Source organism: Coturnix japonica, chromosome 19, assembly GCF_001577835.2.
Source record: "Coturnix japonica isolate 7356 chromosome 19, Coturnix japonica 2.1, whole genome shotgun sequence".
In the NCBI taxonomy this organism is placed as follows: domain Eukaryota; kingdom Metazoa; phylum Chordata; class Aves; order Galliformes; family Phasianidae; genus Coturnix; species Coturnix japonica.
The window spans coordinates 8,380,878-8,407,599 of NC_029534.1; the positions used below are offsets into that span (position 1 = coordinate 8,380,878).

General features: G+C 47.9%; 1 protein-coding gene across 2 annotated transcripts; it reads left to right on the forward strand.

Moving 5' to 3' along the window:
* On the forward strand, window positions 1-25,759 carry WSCD1 (WSC domain containing 1). Of its 2 annotated transcripts, none has more exons than XM_032448400.1 (9): window positions 1-154; window positions 7,030-7,632; window positions 10,615-10,729; window positions 11,176-11,360; window positions 13,689-13,810; window positions 18,207-18,372; window positions 19,693-19,857; window positions 20,167-20,367; window positions 21,713-22,101. In XM_032448400.1, the coding sequence occupies exons 2-9, from the start codon at window positions 7,221-7,223 to the stop codon at window positions 21,730-21,732; spliced, it is 1,386 nt and encodes a 461-aa protein (XP_032304291.1). In that variant the 5' UTR covers window positions 1-154; window positions 7,030-7,220; the 3' UTR covers window positions 21,733-22,101. The 2 variants fall into 2 exon arrangements, with proteins under 2 accessions (XP_032304291.1, XP_015736693.1); XM_015881207.2 differs by lacking the exon at window positions 21,713-22,101 and adding an exon at window positions 22,137-25,759 and having other exon boundaries at window positions 2-154.
* Window positions 25,760-26,722: the final 963 nt, after the last annotated feature.

A 26,722-nucleotide genomic window follows, 5' to 3' on the forward strand; every position in this document is an offset into this window, starting at 1 on the left:
GGGCGGGGCGAGCGGGGGGCAGCGCGGCTCCGCGGCGCGGGGTCAGCGCGCAGCGCAGCGCCCATCGGCCGCCACCGTGACCGTCAGCGATACCCACCGGATCGGCGGGGACCGCGCCTCACCCTAACGGGGCTTCCCTGACCGCGGAGCGCAGGTGAGACTTCTCGTTTTCTTACGCAGCCGCGTTGGCCGCTTCTTGCGGGCTGCTCGTCAGCCGGCCCCGAGGCGAGGAATTACCGGGCAACTTTTGGCAGACGCCGGGCATTACCACCCGCTGCTGACACCGCGGCTGCTGCCCCCGGTGCGTTTGTCCGCGGCTTACGCTGAGCTCAGCTGCCTTACTCATAACGAACGCCGTTTCCTGCAGAGATGCCCTTTTCTGAGCATCCACAAAATACGGGAAAGTAGGAAGGGATGCGGTGTGTGTGTTGGCGAGGCAGGCGGGAGGCTTCGCTTTCCTGGACTGTTTCTGAAGCGTCAACATGCCGGTTACAGACCGACGGTGTGCGGTGGGTGGATGCCGCAGGGATCGGGATTGAGGGTTTTATGAAAGACGCTGCTTAAATGCAGTGATGTAGTTACAGATCTGCGTGGTGTCTGAATTCCAGCAGATTACAGAGCACACAGGAAAGCAGCTTCAGCTATGGTGGGATGCGATATAAATCAATGTACGGTATATTGCCCGCAACAAGCTCTTGCAAAACTTAAACCCACAGGCACAGAACTGCAGTGCTGGTGATTGTTTTGGTGGTTGGTTTGTTTCTGTTTGAAATCACATGTACTGCATCATTTGCAGTGTTTCAGTTCTGAGTATCAGGGATGCACGTAATGCACCTACAGTATATCACTGAGCAAAACACTTCCTAGGGTCAAGAATACTGTTTGTTAATTGGGTCTAGGTTATCACTGAATAGCGACAGAGGACTGTATGCGCCTACAGCTGTTTTTTGAGTACACATCCTTCTGTGAAACAGGATACATACATGGAGATGTGTGTACATACGTGTAAAATGTAGGTCTGTTTGCATGTCTGTTTGCTTCTTTTCCCCACTGGCACAGAACCACAGTCTGGTTCTTTCTGTCACTGAGACGGGCAGGAGCTCCCAGAGCAGCACCAGGCAGCCGCTGCCTCCTCCTCCCAGATGCCACCCAGCACTTCCCAAGTCTGTCTGACAACAAATGCTCCCAGACCAGCTGCCTCCTGCAGGCTGCTCTGCATTCCTGCCCAGAGGCTGCTGTGCCTCCGACAGTGCTGTTTTCCAGCTTTCCACCTACCCGTGCTAGCAAATTGGTCTTAAGCAAGTTGCACATCTGGTGAGAGAGCTGCAGCGACCAAATGCACTCGAGTGCTGGCAGCCCCTGTGCTCACACTGCAGCTCTGCTCTGTGGCATCACCTTCCACTGCTGAAGCCAAATTATTATCAGCTGCGAAACAGCTCCTATGTTGTATTGGCTTCTGCACACAGTGCATACTATGTAAGCGTGTGTCTTTTTAACTTCATGTGACTACAGTTTACATTAACCCATTTCCCCATCTCCATGCCATCTCTGCATAAAGATTTCTATTTTTTCTGCTTGATCACCACCATAATTAAACACCCTTAACACCATATCAGTATCAAAGTTAACTTTACAGTGTGATACATCCTGCAGCAAGTGCACTTCTTGCTGGGAGGAAGGAGGCTGCCCCATTTGCCAGCACAGCACGTGGATCACCACGGTGCTCATCTCACCCTCATGGTGGGCTCTCAGAGTTCAGGTAGCACCACCTGCTCACATGGAGCCCTCCTGCTGTGTGTGTCACTCCCCAGGTGGGGATGTGCACATTGCTCCTGGCAGCTGGGAACAGGGCTGGCACACGGGAGCACAGCAGGCAGCGCAGGCTGGTGGTCCCTGCGCGCGTGGTTTTGTGTTTTCTTGTTTAACAGAAGAGAGGATAGGTAATTTTAAAAAATTACATGCTTCCTGAAAGATAACATGGAAAATGTCAGTGGTCCCACTGTGGCTTTACCAAAAATCCTGGGGATCAGCTTCATTTTCATGGGAAGGGGTGGGAGAGTTATTACACAGGAATATTTAAAAGCTAAATTATGCTCTAAATCAGACGACTGGGGAGGGGGAGGCCCTTGGAAAGGGATGGGGAAGAATCCTACTCCCTGTGGTTTGTATAGACCCTCAGTGAGCCTGGCAGCTGCAGAGCTGGGGGACCTGGTGGGGCCCACAAAGGGCTGCCATGGCCTCCCCACCAGGGCTCTCCTCCCACATGGATGGAGGGCAGGGACAGGAAGGGTACAGCACAGCCCAGGCAGGATGGGGCCACAGAACTGCTGGCAGTGCCCGACCCTCAGGGGGAGCACAGAGACCCTGCACATGCGGTGTCCTCTTTTGTGACCCCAAAAGGACTGTTCCCCACAATGCTGTGTGGTCACATTCCTACGCTCTAATTTTTAAGCTAAAGAAGTGCTCTTAAGGCTCAGCCAGGTTCCATTTGCCCCAGTTGTGTAAAATGGGCCACAAGCCTTGAGCTAGCTCAGCCCCACACCCTTCAGCACAGGCTGGGGCTGGCAGTGCCCATGGCAATGCATTTCCTCTGCTGCTGCTGCCCTGAGCCTCCAGGGAAGGCTGGGTGGTGCTTATGTGAGCCTCTGAGCCGCCAGGAGGGTCAGCGGTCAGCTCCTGTTCCTCACACCTCATCTCATTGCTTGCATGAATTTCTAAGTTACATTGTCAAGTTAGTGAGAAGATGCCCCATGGCACTTTCTAAACAAGCCAGAAAAAGTATCGATGGATCTAAGCCAAAATCAGTCAGCATCAACCTGTATCTCAATGTGAGTAGGTTTTGGCTTAAGACACAAGAGCAGCAGGATGTCCTCTAATCCTTACTTGCAGCACATGCTGTTTTACATGTGAGAAGCCTTCACCCACATCTTTGTTTTTCTCTCATACCCTATGATTTGGAAGCTGTGAGAATGTGGCCTTCCACTACTGATTCCATTTGAGGTACAGGATGCTTTTATTCCTAGTGACCTGTAAACTATTGACAGGACCCCAACTGTAGATTTGCAGCTTCCCAGATGCTTCTTTCTGCCCTGCACCATGCACAGACGCAGCACACTGTTGGCCTTGACTGCCCAAATTGAGTGTCCAGGAAATGGCAGATTAGATTACGGCTTGTTGACTTTTGCCTGGATATACAGAACAAATGTGGAAAAGGATGGATTTTTTTTTTCCTAAGAATAGTTTTCATGAGTCCCGCTGCCTTCAGTTCGTAGGAGAAAACTGATTCTTGCTTCTGTGCCAAGAACTCTGAATTTGCAAAATCCTGCTGGTCTTTAGGTAGGATTTGCTATTGAAGAGCTGCAGCCTTCAATGCGGTGTTGACCTGAGCTCCTTCACGGAACACCCTGTGGAAGGATGGGCCTTGGGGCAGTTCCTCACCCGCGCACTTGAGAATATTCTTTGTTGCCTCCACAGCACCGGTGAAAGCACTCGGTGCTCCCCTATGGTTTCTGGAGCTTCACCACCAGCCTGGAGGGCAGAATCACCAACAATTTTACATTGTTTATTTCTCTTTAGAAATAACAATATAATGATAGTGCAGCTGCCTAACGTGACATTTTTTACATCACAATTTGTGAGATCATTTTGGAAGCAAGTTTCTGACCTGCTTTTCCTTGTAACAACTCCTTTATGGCAGTTATAAATCTGGTACTATATGCGTAATGAAAGAATGCAAGGACTAGAAGGAAACCAGTGATAATCAGACTGGGCAGTGCCTTGGTTGCGATGCATGGTCCCATGGACACGTTCCAGGGCACAGCTTGCTGAGCTCCTGGACCGTGCTCTGGCACTGCCCAGTGCTCTGCACAACTCCACAGAAGGGCCCCAGGAGCAGGCTGGTGGCAATGCAGCTTGCAGGAAGCAAAGCAGCTTCAGTGCATGTGCTGGTAGGAGTGTGGCAGTTTGCGCAGGGTGGGTGGCTCCTATGCAGGTGCTGGCACCCGTGCAGATATGGCTGCAGCACCGCAGCGCTCCCTGCGCTGACACAATGCTGAGCTTGGTCAGCACACTGCTGCACTCAGCTACTCTGTGTTCAGGGAAGTCTTTATTTTAAGCAGCTGGCTGTCCCAGGACAGCAAAAGAAGTCCCAGAACTGTTTGTTCTAGGAAAGACGTTGGAACAGATCTATATTTTGAGGTTCTGGAATTTCAGATAGGAGTTGTCCAATCGCTCTGCACTTAGTCCTGCTGGCATACAGCATTGCAAAGTTTCCCCACAGGGTATTTCTATCTGCTGTAAACAGAAATACTACAGGTCTCACTGAAGAATGTAATGCTGCTTTTCCCTAATGACATTTCCAGGCACAAACAGCTAAAGGCCACCGTTCAAACAAACAAATGGTTATCTGACCTCCACACAGTTAAAAGTGCACCTGTGGCTCCTAAAGTGAGTAATACGAATGAATATGAAGTAAGAACACAGTACTATTGTATAAAACAGAACCTCTGAGCGCTGCTCTGCTCACCATCAGAGCTGCATGGTTGAGCGCTGTGGATCCACAGGTACCAGCACAGCACCCACTGCTCCTCATTTTCCCTTTGTTCCTGGTGCAGCGTTGACCCTTTCATTGCTCTCCTTGCCCAGAGGCTTTCTGCTGTTCAACAGTTCTCATTACCCATCTCAAAGTTCTTCCTATTATTATTTTATGATTTTACTGATTTTAACTCAACTATCAATTAATACAGTTCTAAAACCCTGTGGCTACCAGAACTGATAAATCAGAACGGAAGACTCTGCTTCTATTTCACTTCATTTATTTTAAGTGAAATCTGTGTAAAGAAGACAAATGGCACGTTTTCCATTACCAGATACTATAACACGTCCTTCCTACTCTTTTGTTTTTAATGCCATCATCAGAAGTGATGCACCTCAGTTCTTTTAGGCATACTCTGATGCTGCTGCAATATGTGGTTTATGGGAAAATCAAATTACTTCTTCTTTAAATGTCAGCAGCACTCTCTGCCATCTCCCCACTAAAATGCAACATCTCGTTTCTGTGTAGTACATTTTCAGCAGTTGCTGTGGGCGGGGAGTCTGCTTATTTGTTTGGTTGGTTTTTACTACAAGGCACTGTCATGGCAACCACAGTGAGGGTGAATGCATCTGGAGGTTCTTCGTATCCCTCACATTGGCTGCGGTAAAACTGCCTCATGGCATTTAAACTTTTTATCCGCTGTGTGAGGGCTGTCAGTCAGTCCTGTGAGCCCCAGGGGTGGCTTCTCCCATGCAGGACTCCGTGCAGGGCCCAGCAGTGTCATGATGGTTGCACGCAGCGCTGTGCTGGAGTATCTGCAGCTCCACGTCCAGCACAGTGCAGGGACAAGGCAGGACTGCCACTATTCCTTGGGACAGATGAGCATGGCAGCACTCTGCAGTGTCTAATTAGAGCTAATATTCTGTTCATCTGTCTAGGTACTTCTGACCCTTTTACTGTAATTCCCGAGCACTCACAACGTTAATCAGAGATTTTCAATAATTTAAATCTAAAGGTCAGCTCTTCCACGGCCGTAAATCAGTGTCTTTTTTTTTTCTTTTTTTTCTTTCCTTTTGGCTTTGGAGCTAATCAGAAGGGAGTTGGGATCACTTTCACAGTGGGAAAGTGATCTTAATTTATTAAAGCATGCTGCTGCCTTGTAGCCCGTAGCGCTGTCTCTCTCTAGAGCTCATGAGCTGCTAAAAACCCACAGGTACTGGAAGAGGGAGAACAGGGCCTTGTCACACTGAGCTCTCAGAGTAAGGACGGCAGCAGAAACAAAAGCACCCAGTATTTTCAGTGTTATGGCTGAGATCAGCACCATGAACTGCCTGCAGGCTGCCAGCCTGGTCCATGTGCCAGGAATTACGGCTCCACAGACAGCGCATCAAGCTGGGCTTTGGAGTGCTTTTTTTCCTGGAAGTTTTTGAGCTTGCTTTTGACTGTGTGTAAGATAGAAAGAAATGGTACAACTGAATGAAAAAGCAAAGGCTTTTAATTGGTAACATCTACTGAAAAAAAGAGGAATAAGTGTATAGCCACAAAAATGTAGATCAAAGGGATGTTTCTTTACTGGGACGGGAGATTGCAGGGGGTGCTCCAGTAGCAAGTTAAGCAAAAGTCATAATGTTTTCTTTCCTGGAAAACATTGCATCCTATCCTCAGCACTTGCCTGGCCCCACAGAGAAGTGGTTAACCAGGGAAGCAGGAACCTGTGGGGAGATGCCACCTCATGTTTGTTACAGAAGGTTAAAGGTTCCCTAGAGCACAAAGGAACTTTCCTTTCCCATGCAATCCCATCATGGTACACATCAGCACAATTAAAGCCTGCAAAGCTCAGAAGTGGTTATTTGGTTAAATCTGAAATTAGCTTTTATCCCAGACATTCACTGTACTTTTCCCACGCACCTCTACATGTTGATATTTGTCAATAAAAATTGACTAAAAAAAGCAGGACATTCAGTTCCTCTCACAGTGACATGCACGGTCCCTCACACAGATCATATAGTCCTCAACTGCAAAGAGACTAATAATTTTCCTATCCACTGTCTGTTGATGCAGTTTCTTTCCTCCCCACACCCACACTGCTGTTCCCTTCTGATCGGCATTTGTAGCTTAGCTACTGCATAACTGAAAGGAAGGAATTTGCCAGTGCTTTGCTAGAAAAATGCTGGTGCAGTGTCTGTCCATTTCAGCCATGGAGAAAGAAGGGAGAAGATAACTATTAACAAAAGAAAATAAAGAACCTTTCTCCAAACATCTCTAGAGAAATCACCTCATTATAACTATTTCTTGTACAATTCTAGCTCAAGAAATATTAACGCTGAAGAGCTGGAGCTATCTGCTGCTTAATCAGTCATTCTCACAGGATTATTGTCATTAAAGTGCATAATTATGAGTAGCAGCTGGAGGAGAGCACGGCTGAAGGGAGGGCGCAGGGAAGGTGCCCCAAGGAGCACTGTGGTTCTACTGATGCTCTCCCCTTGGCATGGCAGGTGCAGCGAGCGGCTCGGCCATGGCACCACGCAGGACTGGGCCCAGCCTGGTGGCCGCCCGGGGCCCTGACAGCCACATGCAGAGCAGCAGTGCTGGAGTGATGGGCTGAACCCATGGGAGGAAGCAGCACCTGTCCAGGTGGGTGCCCGGCAGCCCACTGGGAGGCGTGAAGGCCCGTTCCAGTGGGGGCATGGCCAAAGTGTTCTTCAGGCTGCAGAAGTTCCTTCGGCGGACCCAGTTTCTGCTCTTTTTCCTGACTGCTGTATATCTCATGGCTGGCAGCCTCGTGCTGCTGCAGCGCGCCCGCCTTGCAGCCCAGCAGGGACCACGTGGGGCCTCAGGCCTGGCACTACCAGGGCCGGACGTGGGGCCAGGAGCCAAGGACGCAGACCCTCACCTGGCAGAGAGCCCTGGTGCCCAACTCCCTGTGGGAACAGACACACTGCCAGAGGTGGAACCGTGGCACAGCCCTCGCTGGATGGCATCCCGCAACTCAGAGCTGAGGTGGCTGCGGAGGAGGTGGTTCCACAGGTTCATTGGTGACCAGGAACCCATGCAGACTGCAGGACTGAGAGCCATGAGGGGTACCACGAAGCACAAAGGTAAGGGATGCGCCCTTTGCCCACCTTCTGGCACATGCACAAACTGCTGCTCCCAAGCCCAACCCAAGCAAAGACCAGCAGTCCTGGTGAGGTGTGCCAGAAGTGCCTTCCAGCGGCTCAACAGCGCTTCCACGCCAGTTTTTAAGGGCATGCACAGGCCAGAGTAAGGCAGTGTCCCTGCATGCTGAGCTGTAGCTCCAGAAATGTATTTCTGCTGGTTGGTGCAAGTCCAGACAGAACCATACTCCTCTGATTTAAATGATTTTCTCTTCAAGCAGGCAAAGGAGAATGCTGCTGAAGCTTGTTTCTCCTCAGAACAGGGAACGCTTAAAAATGAATTTTATTTCATTACTTGTTTAAAGCCGCGCTGTAACTTCTGTTTAGAAGTAGGTTTCTGCTTTCCAACATAGACTCAGCTCTGCTGTGACAAGCACATTCCTTCTTCCTAGCCTGCTTTCAGGAGCCATCCCCATAAGCACACTGTGTTCAGAGGAATGAGACATGGGTGCACACCACTCCTTAGACCCTTCTTAAGCACCAAACCACAAGAAGCCCTGAATCAAACTCTCAGTGTTTGGTGAATTTGCTGGAAATTTGCCACCTGCAAGGGCGTGTGCATCACTGTGTGGGGCAGGGCCAGGGCAGTGCATTAGCAGCCAGAGCACAAGGTACAAAACTGTACATTTTCCAATCCTCGTGATTAAATAATATCCTAAATGGAAAGTTATTTAGGACTGACAGAAATTAGAGCCCACTTCCCTGCAAGCCAATACGTACTGCTACTAATAAATACATACATGAACTGCTATGGTTTATTCAGTAGGAAACCTCTTAAAAACCAGTCCCCAGGGCAAGCGAAGAAGCAAAGCAGGAGCTATCTGCTGCTATCTAACCTATGCATGGTTTCTGCTCTGGGACTGCCTGCTCTCACTGTGCGATGCTGCAGCCCCAGCTCTGCCTGCCTGGAGGCTGAGCACAGGGATGCAGAAAGCATCAGGATTCATGCTGGGTCACTGCGATTAGGGAGGCAGGGATGTGTTGGCCATTTCTATCAACAGCTGTACAGATCTGACCTCCTGATACCTGTGGGCACAGGGCTTTCCCACCCACGTAAGAAAAGGGCCAGGCTGCTCTCAGTGCAGCGTCAGACACCAGCAGCACGATGCCCTCACACACCACCTGCTCAGCACCCTACACTTTTGAGGCTGCAGCACCAGGTTGTGGCTTTGCTCTCTTTGATGCATTGCTTTTCAGAAGAACTGGCAGCACAAGACGAATGGGGTCAGAATGACTAGGTATCGTGTTACTACACTGCTCCTTCTGTTGAATAAATTCATCCAAAGGAGCACCTTCTGCAGAAATCCCACAGAAACATGCCACCAAGTGACTCCTACTGTGTGAGCTGCTGGGAATGGGAACAAGAAGGCAGCAGTGGCAGTGCTTGAAGCTGCATCATGCACCTGCTGGAGCCTCTGAGGCATAGAGCTCACAGGAGCACTCCACAAGTGCTCCATGCACTGCTGCCAGCACCCTGCACACAGGAGCAAGGGTTGTCCCAGCAGCCCACTGCCTTTCCCAGCCTGCTCTGGACATACAGCCCAATGGCAGCACCTGGCCAAGCACAAAATGAGCTCAGTGCTGACCCAAGCCCAGCGTGGGGGCATGGGGACCTGGTGCCCACCAGGCAGAGGAGCTGCCACAAGCAGCACGTGGTATTGGTACCACCAGGTGAACCTCCTCATGGACAGGAAGCCAGAGAAGAATCACCCGCACCCTCCAGGGGATGCTGGGCTGCAGTGGGGCACAGCTGGCCCTGAGCTCTGCGTGCTGCCAGCCCTTGCTTGAGTTCTAATTGCTGACTGAGAGGCAGCCAGAAGGACTATTTATTGCTACTAGCCATTGAATTATGTTGATTGAAATACACGTTATATGAGTATCTGACTGAACATGAAGTGACATCGTTAATAACAGTATTGTTAACAAGCATTAGAAAGCTTTTGGAAATTATGATCAATTAAAAATTTAACTTCCTATGCAGAGCATTTTATCTCCCCTGGCTCCCAGTAGCTGTGCAGCCTTGTTACTGCTCTGTGATCCCTTCTGAGCACAGCGCTCTCCCTGCGGCTGTGGTGCCTGTGGATGCTCAGTGCCAGACACCATCGTGCCCAGGCTCTGCCCTGCAGACAGTGGCTTTCACTTTATTTTGCACTATTTTATTGTTAATATAATGCTTTTTAATTTGGGTTTTCATCATATATTCTCTTCCTCTCTGAAGCTCCTGTTATTTAATTTCCCAGTGTTGTCATCTCAGTACTGCAACATCCAAAATCAAATTTCCTTTTTCTATAGCATATTAATGATAACATGCACCTGTAACCACAAAATTGCTGTACAATAGTGGGGTGCTACATCAGCTTTCCAATCACAAATAAGAAAAAAAACAGGCTAGATTTGCATTGTGTTTTGTTCAGGACAACAAAAGAGGCTTAACAGAGGCTGCAGTGTAGCAGAAATACTTCTTTCATATGCTAACTAAAGCAAGACATAAGCTAAAAGAATCTCTCACCACCCGAGAAGATAGCTTAATGCAACAGTGCTGCCTAGTTAGGGCCGGAGTTATCTTTCCATTATAGCTTTAATGTAACTCTACACACCCAAAGGAAATCGATTTTCTTAACATTTTTCTTGCACCATCTTAGATTTTCTTGCACCACTAGAGATTTTCAAGGAAACTTGGGAGAAATCAAAAAGGATATCCCACAGTTCCACCATTTTAAGGACCGTCCGTTCTGTGCCCACACAGCCCCCTGGCAGCACCCAGCTGAGGATGGCTGCTGCCCTTCCTTCCCAAGCCCATCCCAGCGCCACCGCGCTCAGCACTGCTCATCCTGCGGGGCAGGCAGGCTGCAGCTTCTCCCAGCACAGCCCTGACTGGGACCTGCTGCTGTGCACGTGTCCTGACTCTGCCTTACATGCACACAGGCACCTACGTGGGCTGCTTCAGCGATGACTCGAGGGAGAGGACACTGAAGGGAGCTGTATTCTACGACTTACGGAAAATGACGGTGGCTCACTGTCAGGAGGCGTGTGCTGAGAGGTGAGCTGCTCATTCACAGCGAGTTTTCTGACAGTAAGCAGAGCTGTGTTTGAGAGGGGAAAAGCCCACAAACATTAAACATGTGGCATCTGTGAAAACCGTGATTGTCTCACACCTTCCAACCTGTAGCAACTCTGCTACCATTTGGGACAGATTATGTCACTGACGCCCATCTACTGGTCTTACTGTAGCACAGTGACTTAGATGTGTTTTCTGTTGTTCTGGGCAAAACTTGGCCTTCAGTCAGCTGTTGGTTAGGCACTTCCTCAGCCCACATCTCTATGCTCACATCAGTGCAGCCCCAGCAGCATCGGAGCTCCCAGCCCAGCACACCCCACAGAGCAGCATGCAGCTCCTGTAGCGTGCACAGAGTGTACTGCCAGACCCCCACCCCACACAGGGTGCCCAGAGGGCCCGTTCTGACTGTGCCTGTGCTGCACCCACAGGGCCTATGCCTACGCAGGTCTGGTATATGGTGCAGAGTGCTACTGTGGGAACAAGCTCCCAGCCACCACATCCAGGCCTGAGGAGTGCAACAGCGAGTGCAAGGGTGAGAAAGGCTCAGTATGCGGTGGAGTGAACCGGCTGTCAGTCTACAGAGTGGAGGAGCTGCAGGCGGCGGCACCACAACGTAAGTGTGGGTGATGCTCTCTCAGTGCTGCTCGGGCACTGCATGTGCAGTCACTGCTGGGAGCTGAGGGACAAAGCTGCGGTTCTGTTGTGGTCCATGGCTCCCAGTGCTGCCTGGGAAGGCAGTGGCACCGGGAGGCAGGCAGTGTTGCATGGGGATTGCAGTGGGGCAGAACTTTAGCTGAGGAAACTGCTTCCTTCTGCATCCTCTGCAAAGGCACAAAACCTTGTGATTAAGACACAGCCCTAGAATGGCTTAAAAACACCCACCAGTACCATCCTTAGCTCAGAAATAATCCTAAACAAAAGTAAATCTTGTGACTACAGCAGGAGAATAGAGGGCAGAGGCAGAAGTGCACCAGTACCTTAAGAGAAGTCTCGGTAACAGGAATGAGACCCGGAGTTCCTCTTTCCCAAGGTCGTTGTTCTAGCAGGACCTGAGGTGTTTGTTGCATCTTTGGATGATACTGCTTGTCATCTACTCTCTGTAACACTCATCTGCTCAGTTAGCTGCCACGGGAGACACAACAGATAAACTTCTGGGCCAACACAAGGCATGTGAAATATCCACAGCTGAGCACAGCTTCGTTTTTGGTACTGGATATTATTTGCTTAGAACAAGCACCAAGACCAAGGTTGTGGCAGCACTGCTGCCACTTCACTTCTTAAAGAGTCAAAGTTTGTACCATCATTGATCATCCACGCAGAAATTACATACCAAAGGCACATAGACCTAAATTGCCAGTGTCAGGCTGACACGCCCATTGGCAAGTGTTTAAATTTTCAGTGTGAAAATACATACACGTATTTCACAGGGAAAGACAACATTTATTTTTTTCTTAACTATTAATGAATAAGTCATCAAATTAATCTAGCCTGAAGCAAGACTGGTATTTTGCTTGCTCCCACTAACACCTGATATTTGACCGAAAAATCCCACAGACAATGAGATAGCTGAGCAGCCAACAGAAGCATTAATCACAATGATAATTGTGAAAATGTAGTGGGAGTTAACTCTGAAATCTGCAGAATCCATTGGGGATGGCAGCAGTGCAGAATGCAGCTCAGGCAGCAGCTCCTCGTGCAGTGGGAACAGCACAGCCCTTACCACGGGACTCTGCTACTCGTACCCTGTGTCTATGGGCAGGCACAGGACTTGAGTCCCCTTCACCCCAGAAGTGCTGAAGTGTGAAGTGTGCAGCTCCTGCAGCCTGGGGGGCTGTGCATTCCCAGGAGCCTTCAGAACTGCACTACCCATCTGCTGCCATCCAACACCAGCCCTTTCCCACATCATTTCTGATGTGCGCTGGTTGGTGTGGCCAGTGGGCACAGACCAAGACTCAAAAGACCTAAAGAGACCATTAGCTCTATTAAGTCACGTTCAGTTAATTATGTCAGCAGAGAGTTGGTGCAGAAAGATGACGACGTTTTCCTCGTCTGTAAAGCTCACAGAATCCTAAGATCTACAGCAGTGTCAGCATTCACACTTCTTTCCATCTCTAACCCCGCCACACGAGGTTTTCTCCATTGCCATTGGTTCATCTGTGCGAATGCATCACCTCACCTGGGACAGGGAGCTTCCATGATAGATAGTTCTGGGTTTTTGATGGGTTCTGTCAGGGATGCTTCTGAAGCAGGAGGGAAGAATTGCACTGCAGCTTGTAACAACCATTTGGGCCACACCTTGACTTCAATCAGTGATGCAAAAAATGGAGCAGTTCTGCCTAGCTCAGCAGTGTATATAGAAGGGCAGGTCAGATCAGAGGCTGATGCTAAAGACTTCAGGAAAGCAATTCTCCCTGAGCAGCTTGCAAAAGCCTAGTCCAGATTTTGAAGACTGCAGCAAATTCCCTCACCCTGAGAAGAAGGGAGGGAAGGGGAAGAGGAGGAGCAGATGTGCAGGAAGGTGGGTCCCCGTGGGGGCTTTCAGGATTCATTTCAAATCCTTTTCTGGTGCAGATGATGGGAAGCTTTGTAGATTTTTACCGGGGCTTTTAAGCCTTTCGGGGGAGAGCGTGTCTTCAAAAGAAAGCCAGGAGTTGCAAACAATAGCAATGCCCTCCACTGGTGGAATTTAATTTAAACTCTTGGCTGCAGCCCTGCTTTCAGGGGTTAGTAAAAGCCGAAGGCATGTGCTCCTTTCATACCACAGGATTTGCAACACATTTTTCTAGTATATTATCACGGTTTCTCTTATTTCTAAAGTATTTGGAATATAAGATTTATTTCATTATTCTTTAGCTTCTGAACCTAATATTGTTCTTTGTGATAGAGGCAGGATACTATGGACATTGTTTTCTCAAGAGAAACCTATTTCATATCCCTGCAGGGAGGAATGTTATCTATCGAGGATGTTTTAGAGCTCCAGAAAATTTAACAGACACCTTTCCAGCCTCTTGGATACAGCCCAATTTGACGGTGGAGATGTGCTCTGAATTTTGCTCCAAGAAAGTAAGAACAGTTCTCATTTCACATCCTTTCTTCTTTTTTGTTACTTTAAACTTTAATCTACTAAAGGAATAGCAGAGATTAGTGCCTTAGAGCTCTGAATTTGTGAATGAGTAAGGACAAAACTCACCAGAGTCAGTACCCAGCGATGCCAGGCACCGTGCTGACCTCCAGAAGCAGACACTAGAGAACATCTATGGTGATGGCGATGATTTGCCTGCACGAAGTCTGGCAAAACCTCCCTGCATTTAAACAGCAGCAGTAGCAAAGCCGCAGAACCCACTGATACACACCATTTGGATATCACAGTGCTCACCTCTTGTCTACTGTTGTACCGCTTCTTATCTCCAAGCAAAACGCTACACAACACAAAATAATACCACAGTTACATTTATTCTTGTTTTTACTTTTCCCTCAAGCCATGTTCTCTTCCTGTGGCAGCAGTGCCGTTTTGGGCATGCTGGTTGGCAGATACTGGTGATTTGGCATGTTGTTGGCACAAATGCAAAAGCTGCGTATTAGCTATGAATGAATGATGCAGGAAGGAAAAGCTTATGAAGTCTGTGCTAGGATTTTTTCCATGAAATCTGCGCCACGCTGATTGCAGGTGCTTTGGGGAAAAAGGTCACAATCCAATCTCATAGTTTGTTTGTGGTGTGCACTTCCTGCCAGTAATCAAGCAGAAGAAATAAGGTCTATTGCGACCCAACCCAGTTCAGAAAGGAGAAAAGACCACAGTGCACATAGACTGCCAGCAACTCGAGAGAAATTTTGTGGCTGGAGCACAAAAAACCAACATGAGCTTTAACTCCAGACAGCAGAGTGAGTCCTGTGATAACAGTGGGAATTCACACTGACTCTAGATCCTTTCAGAACAAGATGGATGGCTTCCTTGCTGACACAGGCCTACTTAGCTCTCCTGCAGTCAGGTCAGGATGCTCATTTTAATCCCACCCACTACATGAAAGAGAATAATTCCCCCAAATCCAGTGTGTCCTGAAGAGGCCGGCGGGCTTTTCATGGGACTGGTTTGAGGCCTATATTTAAATACACAAATGACTCTCTTGCTCTGTGGGGGCTTTGAAGAAGATCAAACTGCAGTATAGCACATTTAGTTGTTAGTCTTTCATATGGCTTTGTGCAGCCAAAAGGGTGAAGCTCTAGTCCTTGAAAGCACATGAGATATGAATTTGAGGTAAAAACTTTACGAAACCTGCTAAGTAGCCCTACTGATCAATTTCTTCCTTAATTGTGAGTGATGATATGCCTTAATAGCTACCCATTATCACCCCATAACACAGAGCCATGAATGTATCTTTTTGCCAGAAGCCATAATTTTCATATATGCTCTCTTGAAAGCCAACCTGTACAGTAAGTTAGCCATCTCCATCTGAATTTATATTTTTAAGTATTCAGTTATTTTACCTTTCAGCTACTTTTTATAGTTACATACAATGAAAGTAAAAATGAGGTACGCAAGTCTAGAGAACCCCACCAGCTCAATGCATCCTTAAGCCATGCCAGCAAGTTTGCAAACTCAGACTTGAGCACCTCTAGGATGCTTCCTTGGTCTGTTCCCAGGAAAAAAACACAATGTTCTAATTTCCAAACAGACCTGCTATTTTGGTTTCCAGATGCAGCTACATGCTATTATTTTCTCATAAACAATAGACTCATGGGACGGCTTGCAGAATTTACACATTTGGAGCATACTCTGCCAGGTGCAGTGCAGATGGACACCCAATTACAGACACACAGATTTTCCTGGCTCACTTGTTTTTGAGTGAAGTGTAGCACCACAGATCTGTGTGTTGCAGGACAAGCTCTGTGCTTCGTGTGCAGCTGCCTCAAGTGTTAACTGTAGCTTGGGCCTGAGCAAAGTTGCTGGCATGTAGCTGCTGATGGAATATGAATGGGAGGTCAGGGCTGAATATGCCATTTTACAGTCACTTGATGTGCTTTGTTAGACAGTCGAACTCCAGGCAATCAGTTGCTGATTTCTGTGCTTGGCATTGGTGCTTTGGGTCCAGTCATTATTACTCTGTTCCTCCCAGAGTGCTGCAGGCTCCAGCCACTTCCTTCTCCCGTCTCCTGCCACACGTTTCCCCATCCCAGAAATAACTCTTTGATAGGGGTTTTGTATACTTTGTACACTACACTGCATGCAGGCAGGATTACTGGACTTCACAGTGGAAGCAGGAGGTGTAGCATTAGTAGTACAAAGCTAATGGAGGCAATGGGAGCAGAGTCCAGGTACACAGTTATCCTACTTCTTATGATGAAATTCTAAGCACATCTGCATGAAAGCTTGGGAAAGGCATTGAAACACCTGAAGAAACAAAAAACGGAAAACCAGAGAGTGCTCTTACAGTGCTTCCTGAGCAGCAGGGAGGCTGTACATGGGAGAGCAGCCTGGCTACCTCTGCAGGGGTGAAGCACCCACCCCAGATCCCTGCTGCCCTGAACCACATACAGGCATAGGTCTCACAGTCTCGTGCGGGTTGGAAGGGACCTTAGAGATCATCGAGTCCAGCCCCCGGGATTCGAGCCCCTGTGCTGCAGAGCGGCACTTCTACCACTTGCGCCACAGGGGGGATTCGAACCCCGGGCCCCGGTGTTGCAAGGTGGCATTGCTACCACTGCGCCACCGGGGCACAGGTCGTGATGCAGAGTGGTTGCAGAACTGTACTATACTGTCCCGGCCTTGCTTTGCCTTCATGACAGTCATTTCACAGAAATGCGGAAGAGCAATGAAGTACCTGCTCAGGTCTCTTGAGAAAATCTGCATCCTTCCCATAAAGTGAGTCCCTCGCAGGTGCCACTTGGCAGGAGACATGGCACATTCTTATTCCAGGCTGCACTTTAGGGCCAGAATGTTTGTTCATTTTTCAAATGGAGAAACATCCCTTCACTGTGAAGGAAAGATCTCTGTTTGCAGGCAAAACTATTTTGCCCTTGGATCAAATCACTAAATAGATTTTGACAATGTCGTATCTCATTCACTAAGCAAATTTTGACTGTTTGGGCACAGATGGCATGCGTGTTGTGTTTGACTCCTTATCAGAGGATGAACATGTGGAGAAGAGCAAGAGATAAGCTGCTCAGCAGTCCTGGCACGAGCTCTCAGACTCCAGAAGACTTTTAAAAGGCAAAAAAGTGTTGTTGTGGAATAGGTAGAATTGAATACTCTGCGCTCGAATAACCCCTGAGCTGCTTTCAGCCACTGTCATTGAGGTCGAGCCCTTCCACGCATACTGATGTGCCACACGCGGGAGACACACTGGAAGTCTGAGAAAACGTACTCCCAGTCCCCTGACAGAGATGAGGACTGAATTTTAGGGCCAGTTTTAGCAAACTGGTAAATGTACTTTTCCTATGGAACTCCTAAGCACCCACTAATTTCTTCAGCAAACAACAAGCAGATGTTTTCCTCCAAGCCCCTCTATTTATTCTCATCAATATTAGCAGAGTGGCCCAGCACCACCACTCTGCATCTGTTGCAGAGCACAGCAAAGCTGCTTTGCAACTTGATCCCTTCTCTTGGTAAGATTAGTAAACCTGAACCAAACACGTTGAAAAGAAATGTCGTAGAGCCAGAAATTGCACTGTGAATTATTTCCATGAGACAAACACCATCTACAGCGGTAGGCTTGCTCTGCTAGGGGATCTGTCATTGACAACAGTCAGCCTGGGTTTCACACGACATGTCCCCACTGAGAAGCAAAGGCCATGCAGGAGGCGCTGTGCCCAAGGACAGAGCCCAGCTCCCTCTGAGTGGTGCTGTGCCCACACGGCAGCTCCAGCCCCACACCCCCCAGGAGATGCCACAGGGCCGGCTTAGTGTTGTGGTCCCAAGAAGTTGTTCCATAAAAATATGGAAAGTAGCGCTCAAAACCTGCAGCAGCCCCTCTGCAGACACTGAGGCTTTGCAGACTGTGAAGCAGTCATAGGAAGACACACATTTTTTTGTGACTTTAAGCATAACTGCAGCTCACTCCTCTGTCTGGGGGCCGTAGATGGAAGTTGTAAAGACGGTGCAATTCAAAATGCTCACTTCAGAGGTAAATAAGAACAGCCTTTCCCCTGCTGAAGTTTCAGGTGCAGTTACATAGTAGGACTGAAGGAATATCACTGAATTATATGTTTTTATGAATAATGAAAAAGCAGCATTGTGAGTTCTCAAGCCTTACAAGATCTGTCTGAAAACCATTTTTTAAGAAATTGCACTGTGAAAGACAGCGGCACTATAAGAAATGAGCTTTACAATGATATATCAAACACTGCTTTGATCTTGACAGTGGCTTGTGAAGATTTATCTTCCTTTGCATAACAAGAGCATTCCCCACAGGCTGTTGATGCTGTGGCATTTGTTCACTAATCTATTTTCTCTCCATGGCAGGAGTTTCCCTTGGCAGTGATCCGGGGGCAGGAGTGCTACTGCGGGTACCCCACGGGGCGCTTCCCTCTGCGGCATGGCGCAGACAGGCGGCTCTGCAGCGCGATGCCCAACGCCAGCAGCACTGCCACAGGGAGATACTGCCTGGCCTACCAGACACCCGTGCAAGGTACAGCCCCAGTCCCTCCTGCAGCACATGGGAACACCTGCAGCGAGAAAACACCCCTTATCTAAATCCTCATCTCACAGTCATGCTCATATATGTATGCATTTATCCTAATATTACTTCCAAACGTTCCTTTGTTCAGCTGCACAGCTCCTCCACTGAGAAAAATAACGGTTTTTCAGATGGAGAGGAGGCAGAGCCCGGGCAGCCAAACCTGAGGCAATGGGACCAGGACTCTGCCTGGATTCTCACCTGCTCCCTGAGCACACGCCAGCATGTTGGGCAGGCACAGAGACAGCTCAGCAGACTCTGATTCTGCTCTGCCCATATTCCTCCAAAATACCTTCCTGTGTATGTCAAAGCCGGAGAGTAAAGCAGAGTAATGCCCCAATCTACTGAACCATCAAGATAATGCCTACAGCTTCTTCCTTGCAGTGCTTTGCACCACGTTCTACAAAACTAGTTACAAGCTTAAAGTGAAGAGAGGTGCTGTGTTTTTCCCAACATCCATTGTTTTGCTCCATTTCCCAGTACAGCTGTTGACTGCAAATAACAGCATGTACAAAGACCATGGAAGAATGCTTGCTTTCTTGAAACTGCTACTATCAGCCACATCTCTGTAGATAAGGAACAGCACAAGACAGCCTTCTTGATACTGTGCTGGCACTGTCAGGCTATGGCTTCATCTGTAGGCTACTCTGAAGAACAAAAAGACTGATCTCTAATTTATTTTCTGGCTTCTTTTTGAGTCACTGAATCATTGAGGCTCACTCTTTGCCTCTGCCCTTGCTTTTAATGCATGCCAAGCCACGTGGGCTGGACTTAGAGAAGCTGGCAGCAGAGCTCTGTTCAGCTCCTGCTGGTGGTCAGCCCCAGGAGGGCTCCTAACTGCCTTAGGCCCTTTTCTGGAGGAGAACTGACTGCCAGTTTGTTTCAGTAGAAGAGTTTCTCCTGCATTATAAAACTTGCTGTTTCCAGGTACAGTGGTGTATTTGGGGAGCCAGCCTGCCAGGCAAACAGCGGCTAGCAAACAGACATCAAGGAGCTTTTATCACAACTTGTTGGCAAGTAGAATGGTTCACTGCAACTCTGACAGAAAGCATCACCTCACAGAAAACCAGTGAAAACCTTTTCTGAGGATAATATCTTTGGCCCCTTCCGGCTGAATTAATTTTCAGAAGTAGCTGACTCACAACTGGACTCAAATTGATATCCTATATTTGTAAGGGAGGAAAAAGACAATAAACCCTATAATCAAGGGCTCTCAGTGAAATTAATTAGAAAACCACAATGCTAACAATGAATTATCTTCTGTACCCACAGACACCCGCTGCACAGACAGGAAATTCTTAACCACAAAATCCAAATGGTTCATTGCTTTGTCAAGCTTCCCAGGGGCTGGCAACACGTGGGCTCGCCATTTGATTGAGCACGCCACAGGCTACTACACGGGCAGTTATTACTTTGATGGAGCCCTCTACAACAAAGGTACCATTTTCAGGGTGTGATGGGACACACAGAGCCATTCTGAGGCATGGGGCTTTTCTTGCTTCAGCAGCCTTTTGCTTGGAGCCACCCAAGGCCATCACTGCTGTTGATCACAGCAACTGTGGAGGAGCTCACAGGGTGACTCTTACCCCAGTTGCCCCTTGCTGGCAGCAGCCCTGGTCCCAGGTACTGGGCAACAAGTTTAATCAACTGTTTTCGCAGCAGTAAGGCCTTGTTTAAGAGTGTAAAAAGTCACAGACATATGGCCATGTGGGGAAAAAAACAACAACAATATTGTCTTATAAACAGGCTTTAAGGGAGAAAAAGACCACTGGCGAAGTAGACGGACCATCTGTGTGAAGACACATGAAAGTGGCAAGACGGAGATTGAGATGTTTGACTCTGCCATCCTGCTGATACGAAACCCGTACAAATCACTCATGGCAGAGTTCAACAGGAAATTCGCCGGGCATCTGGGCTATGCTGCGGACCGCAACTGGAAGAGCAAAGGTAGTGTGATGGGTGCACAGGGCTGCTGTGGTCAGGGCTCAGAGCCTGTAGTTGTTGCGTGCTGGGAAGGGGTAACACGAGGACATGATCACAAAACCTAAGGGAGCATTGCAGACATTAAGTGGGACTTGAGCATCATCAAAGACCAAGCCCAGAAGCACTCAGGCTGTGCCTCTGTCACCACTGACAGCAAAGCAGCACCTGCACTGCAGCATTGCTAACAAAGAAGCACAAAGCAGAGAAAACACATCCAGGCACCAAATGCCTGGTGTGCAGCCCATCTGTCAGGCTGTGCTCTGTGAAGGAAGTTTGCCCCTGCAGCATGTAATAACAGAGAGAAATCTAATTGAGGGTTTGATGAAGCATGACTTTTCCTGAAGGAAATTTTACAGCACTGTACGGGTGCTGCTGCATTGCAGATAAATAAAGATAGGAGCAATAAGGGGACTTCAGAGTTCCATGAATGCACAAAATGACTTGCTGGATGGTGGGACTGTGATTGCCCTGCTGCACACACTGCTGCACTCAGACTGCAGCACAGGAAGGATTCAGCACACATCTTCCCCCTGCATGTTTCAGGCATAAAAGCTGTGACTTGGCAAACCACTTAGCACAGTGCTCAGGGGACAGCAGGTGAGTGCCCTTGGTCACAGCACGTTTCTTTCCCAAGTCCTTAGATCACCCTTCATCAGCCACAGCTCAAGATCTATTTATCAAAAGCTAAACAAAATAGCCCTCAGAAAAGGGAAAACAAAGCCTGGAGAGTGTGGCTTTCCCATACAGCAAACTACAAATTGTTGTAATTTGGACACAGTTGCACTTCATCAAGAGTAAAGCCTTCAGCTTGACCCTCAGAAAATTATCACAGGCACCAGCAAGAGATTAAGGTTTCATATATGGCAGTAGAGGGAAAATATTTCAGTAAACTTTGTCACAGTGATCCTGGCAAGTGATGGCGAATCCCTCCCACATGCCAGGAACAGAAGCACCTTCCCTATTAATCCTGTTTCCTTAAATCATCTCCCCAGAAGCAGTGAGAAAATTACATTACTCAACACCTCTGGACTGAGAAGTGCCCCAGCCAAAACCAGGGTCTCAATACTGCATTTATAGGTATACTGATTTATATGCACACGTATATATGAAATATAGAATAGCCCCCATATCTTTCTCAAACTACATTTGAAACAGAGGTATAAAGGTAGGAAAATTACAGAGGATAAAAGGTCTGCTTGAAATAACATGGCAAAAAACTGCTCAAATGAGCAGCCAAGCAGAAACTGCTTGGTGCCCCTTCACTGCTCTCATCCAAATGCTTCTCCCTTCTCTTTTTGCCCTTCCCTAGCCCCTGCATGGAGCTGCTAGCTTGTTCAAAGAGGAGAGTTCTGCTCCTAGAAGCTTGGCACACTGAGGATGCTGAGCTGCAGCTCCGCCCCAAGGTGCCCTGCCCGTCCCAAGGGGCTCCCAGGCAGCTGGGTGACTCTCAGCACTGCTAATGTCTGAAACCAAGAAGTCCAGGTGCCTGGTGGCTGTACATTTGGGAACTCTGCATCCTCGCCACTTTGCAAAGCAGGAGAGTAGCACCCATCTCCTCACAATAGCTGCAGAGCTAATTAGCTACAGCCAGCCATGTTGCTTTCTCCAGCACTCACATCCAACCACCTCATATGTGACCAGCACCTCTAATCTTGTTCCAACTTAATTTTTGGAACACTGTGGAAACATCATGACTAACATGCTCTCGTTTTCCTGGTTTTCCCATCATATAGACTGGCCGGATTTTGTGAACAGCTATGCCTCCTGGTGGGCCTCTCACGTTCTGGACTGGCTGAAGTACGGAAAGCGTCTGCTTGTCATCCACTATGAGGACCTGAAACAGAGCCTCATCCCCAAGCTGAAGGAGATGGTGGAGTTCTTGAACATGACAGTGACAGAGGACCGCCTGCTCTGTGTTGAGAACAACAGGGATGGGAACTTCAAGCGGTCTGGTGCTAAGCAAAAGGATTTTGAGCCATTCACCCAGGAAATGAAAGATCTTATCAACAGATACATCCTGACAGTGGATGAGGCCCTGAGGGGAAGAAACTTCACAGGGCTGCCCAGAGAGTATGTGCCAAGATGATAGCATGGGAGCACTCAACTGTGCTTACAAATAATTTTTTAAAGAAAAAGAGACTAGACCTTCATAGCATCTAAAGCAAAGATACTTGAGGAGTCTGCTGAGCAGTGCAAATTCTCTCCACCCCTGAGGTGTTCTTCAGGGCACTTCAGGTGTTCCAAAAGGCAAGAAGCAGAGGATAGAATTTTGGGTGGCAGAACAAGGTTGAGCCACACACCATTGTCTGCCTGCAGGCGCTTCTCTGCACACAGACAGCCAGAGCCTTAATGGCAGAGCTCTGCTGCTCCTTGCTGCTGGGGATTTCATGGCTACCAGTTGGAAGCGGGCATATGTAAAGGGAGGAAAAGTGTGGCAACACCCATAAACAGTTTTCATCTGAGCACTTCAGAAAACCTGTTCCTTTCTTCTCAGCACGACTCACAGTTTCCCTCTGCAGGACCAGCGGCCTGGCCCAGCCTGGCCCAGTGCTGTCACCAGCCACAGCCCCAGGGATGGGATGGAGGTCTGCTCAGCCGCTCACTGCCCCTGTGCCAGGTGTTGTGCCTGGGAGCACCCAGTGAGCAGCGCAGCTGGAGAGACTGCGAGGCACTTCTGTTTACGTGAAGTAAGGGATTCCTTGAAAACTTGCCCAAAAACGTTAGTTTTAATAAAACCAGAAGTTTGTATAAAGGGAGCTGGGCTTCCTCTGTATGTGTTGCTGGCACTGAAAAAAATAAAACTACCACAAATGAGACATCAAGCGCACTTCAGCCTCAGGCCATCCAGCACAGTCCCTGTTGGTGCTGGGAAGCTGCCTCCGGGCTGCAGGGCCCATTTACAAAGCCAGAAGCCCTCTGCCATCGGCAGTGGTGCAAATGAAGGAAAGGTAGCTCTGCAGCTTACTTTTTTTTTACCCAGGAAAGTCCAGGAAAATGCAAATAGGGAAACATTTATAATACAACCTAGAACAAAAGCAGCTGTAGCAAAGGGATCTGGAAAGCTTTATTCAGCTTCCATTACCTGAACTCCACTTAAAACTAACCTCCAGCATTTTACTTTTCCACCCAAGCTGTACTTCTTAATGGTTGTCACTGAAATGTTAATGACAGAAAAGCAGGAAAAGCTACTGAATGCCACTCCAAGCAGCTGTAAAACATCCTTAAAGTTTGATCACTGGGAAAAGAATCCCTGAAATTCAGCAAGGAAAGCACTTGCTTTAAACACCAACAGTTAAAGCAATGCAGGCAGGGCACCATAACATCATGTCAGCAAATACCAACCTGAGCTGCCCTTCCCCACAGCAGGGCAAGGGGCTGAGCTGCACTGTGGGGCAGTGCTGGGACACCCCATTGTGCATGGCTCTGGGCCTCAGCACCACTCACCTTTGTGGTGACTTAACAGAGAACAGACTCTTTTCAAAAATGGCATTAAAACGCTCTGAAGGCCTGCATGGGCACCACTTACTGCTGATGGCTTGTATCACAACCTGATGAGTGTGAACCCGGGCCTATGCACACTGTGCAAATTCTGCACATACTGCTCTTGGCCTCACACACATGAAACCATGCAGCAGAAATTGTGTCCAAGGGAAAAACCATCAGGATTGTGATAATGACATCTTATTACATTGCATTTCAATCCTGGCACAGGTTTGTGGAATCAGCGTAAAGAAATATTTGGACTGTTTCATCCTCATAAATGGTGATGGTGAGGACAACTTGCAGACTCTGTGAGGGCTTTGTAATTGCACATGTCCTGTAAGGGAGACTCCAGGTGGCTTAAATTAGAAGGGGAAATATTTTAAATATCCATAACATCTGTGAATGCCAAAACCCAGCTTGCTATAGCCAACCAATGCCCATAAATGAGGAACAGCGTCTGTCTCTGTTTTATATATAATATATACATATATCTTATATACACACACCTTACATTTGTAGGTATATAAACACACAGATATATCAGTTTGTTATATATTCCCTAAGAATTCACTTCAGATACTAAGAGTAGCCAAGTACTTCTTGGGCCAGCATACTAACCCTACTGCTGCCTGCACCACCATGAGTTATTCTCACAAATACACTGAATTCCATCTTATAAAGAATTACAACATTTTTTAGCCCTTATTCCCATAGAAAGAAGGCTGCAGAACCTTTGCCATTTAATGGCTAGGAGTCATCTCTAAACTGACAGCCCAACACACATTTGTCACTTTTGCTGCCCTCCTTAACTGTCCCCAGATGTGCTCACAGACACTGATCGCTGCCCCTCCCTTCCCCAACACCATCTCACAAGTATAAATGATCTGTGCAGCTTTAACCTTTTATCCCAAGTCAGCAGTTCAAAAGCACTTGAAAAGACAGAGCTCTTTACCACCACTGACCTCAACCCTGCAGCAGGTTTGCACAGCAGACACCGATGCTGACCATAAGAAGGCTGGGCAGGCATTATGCTGATCCATGCAATATGATAAGTGTTTGGTTTTTGTTAAACAGACAGGGTACACGATTTATTTGCATCTCTGCTCAATACTTGGACTCTGGTCAGACACAGGAGGAGAAAGACTAAACATGTGGTTGGTACTGTCCAGGTCATGGACTATCATAGAATCCTTCGAGTTTGAAGGGACCTTTAAAGGTCATCTAATCCAACTCCCCTGCAATGAACAGGGTACCTACAACTAGATCAGGTTGCCCAAAACCTGATTAGACAGTGCTACGTTGATTCCATAGGACTTCTGGCAGAAGACCCATAAAACCTGACTCAGATACCTATATTTGAACTATTTTCCCCACAACTTGTTTAGAGATCATTCATCCTTCCCTCTTCCCAAGGGATTATCTGCAAACAGAGGTTATCTGTATCAGTTCCTAGTATGCTGCAGGTGAACCTCTCTGTATCCAGAGGGACAGAGCAGGTCTCAGAAGAAGCAGACTGTTAGAGCTAGTACAGACTGCAAAACAAATCTTACTGGGACTCCCTTACTTCAACCTGGTCACAGAATGACACTTAGCAACAAAATTCCTAGAACCAAATTCAGTTGTATCTCAGGCTGTCATGAGTAAAAGCCAAATAGTGAATGTTAGGTTTTATTGAATTATTCCTCCTACTGCATCCATTGCATGCACACATCCACATCATGGGAAACAAGAAAAAAAACAATTTCCCTGCAAGGCAGGTTTTCCTATGCTCAACAAGCTATATGCTCATCATAGTGAGCTTTAATTAACCAGGATGTTTTAGTCTGAAAAAATAAGCTACCATGCCATTAAAAGCCATGTTGATGTTCACATATATTCTTCTCTTTCTTTTATATTCAGCTGTAAGATAGCAGAGGCAGAAGCATGCATGCAATTCCCTCAAGCTTTCGGCTTCCTTCAGGAAGTTAAGGCTGTGATGAGTCATACGCAGGCAGTTAGAACAAAACAGAGATGCTACATTTCAAAAAATGAGAGCTTAGCCCTTGAACTTTTCAAGCAGTGCTGCCACAATACACAAGCAGAGTGGAGACTCTCCATCCGCCCACAGCTGCACACCAGGGCTTGGCCCATCCCATCCCACTCTGGCCTGTCAGCCAGGAGCTCAGTGCCAACGTCCAGCTTCTCCACCACCTTGACCTGCTTCTCTGTTAAAGGCAGAAGTTGTTGATGCTCTACATTCCTCCTCTCCTTCCAGAGCAGGAGTGCTGGGACCCACAGGAGGCATCTGCAGACACCCACCCATCGCTGCAGCCTGTGCAAGGCTCACCGTGTCTATGAGCCATATTCCCCAAGTGCTCTGATACTGATTCCCTGGCCACTGAAGCTGAAATCCCCCTGAACAACAGGCAGCAGAGACATAAGGTCACATGCCCTACCACACTGAGCAAACACGAAGCCTGCACATGGGCAAAAGCATAAAACCAGAACTAATTTTGGCCAGGCCCATCCTGAAGACATGAGCAGCAATTACCCTGGAGCCCTCTGCCGTAATTGAGGTCCAGGAAAACTCTTACACAGAGAAAGGAGAGACTCCCTCTAGGGAGAGGCACTGGCTGGTATCTCTGCTTGAAATCTCCTTACTTCATGTTCACTTTAGCTCTTCTAGAGAGGTGGAAGTAGAGAGAGAAAAAAGGAGAAAAGAAGAACTAAAGGTAAACTTAGCGGGCACAGAGGACAGAACAATAGGAGAGAAAATGGCTTTGCTTTCTGGAAACTGTCTACAAAATCAAACCTCTAAAGCAACAGTAAATATCATGAACATTATCACCAGCCTTTA

Coding starts and splice junctions, on each gene's coding strand:
- WSCD1 (XM_015881207.2), top strand. CDS start 7,221: ATGGCCAAAGTGTTCTTCAGGCTGCAGAAGTTCCTTCGGCGGACCCAG. Junction 7,633..10,614: donor GGGTACCACGAAGCACAAAG/GTAAGGGATGCG, acceptor ACATGCACACAG/GCACCTACGTGGGCTGCTTC. Junction 20,368..22,136: donor CCGCAACTGGAAGAGCAAAG/GTAGTGTGATGG, acceptor CCCATCATATAG/ACTGGCCGGATTTTGTGAAC.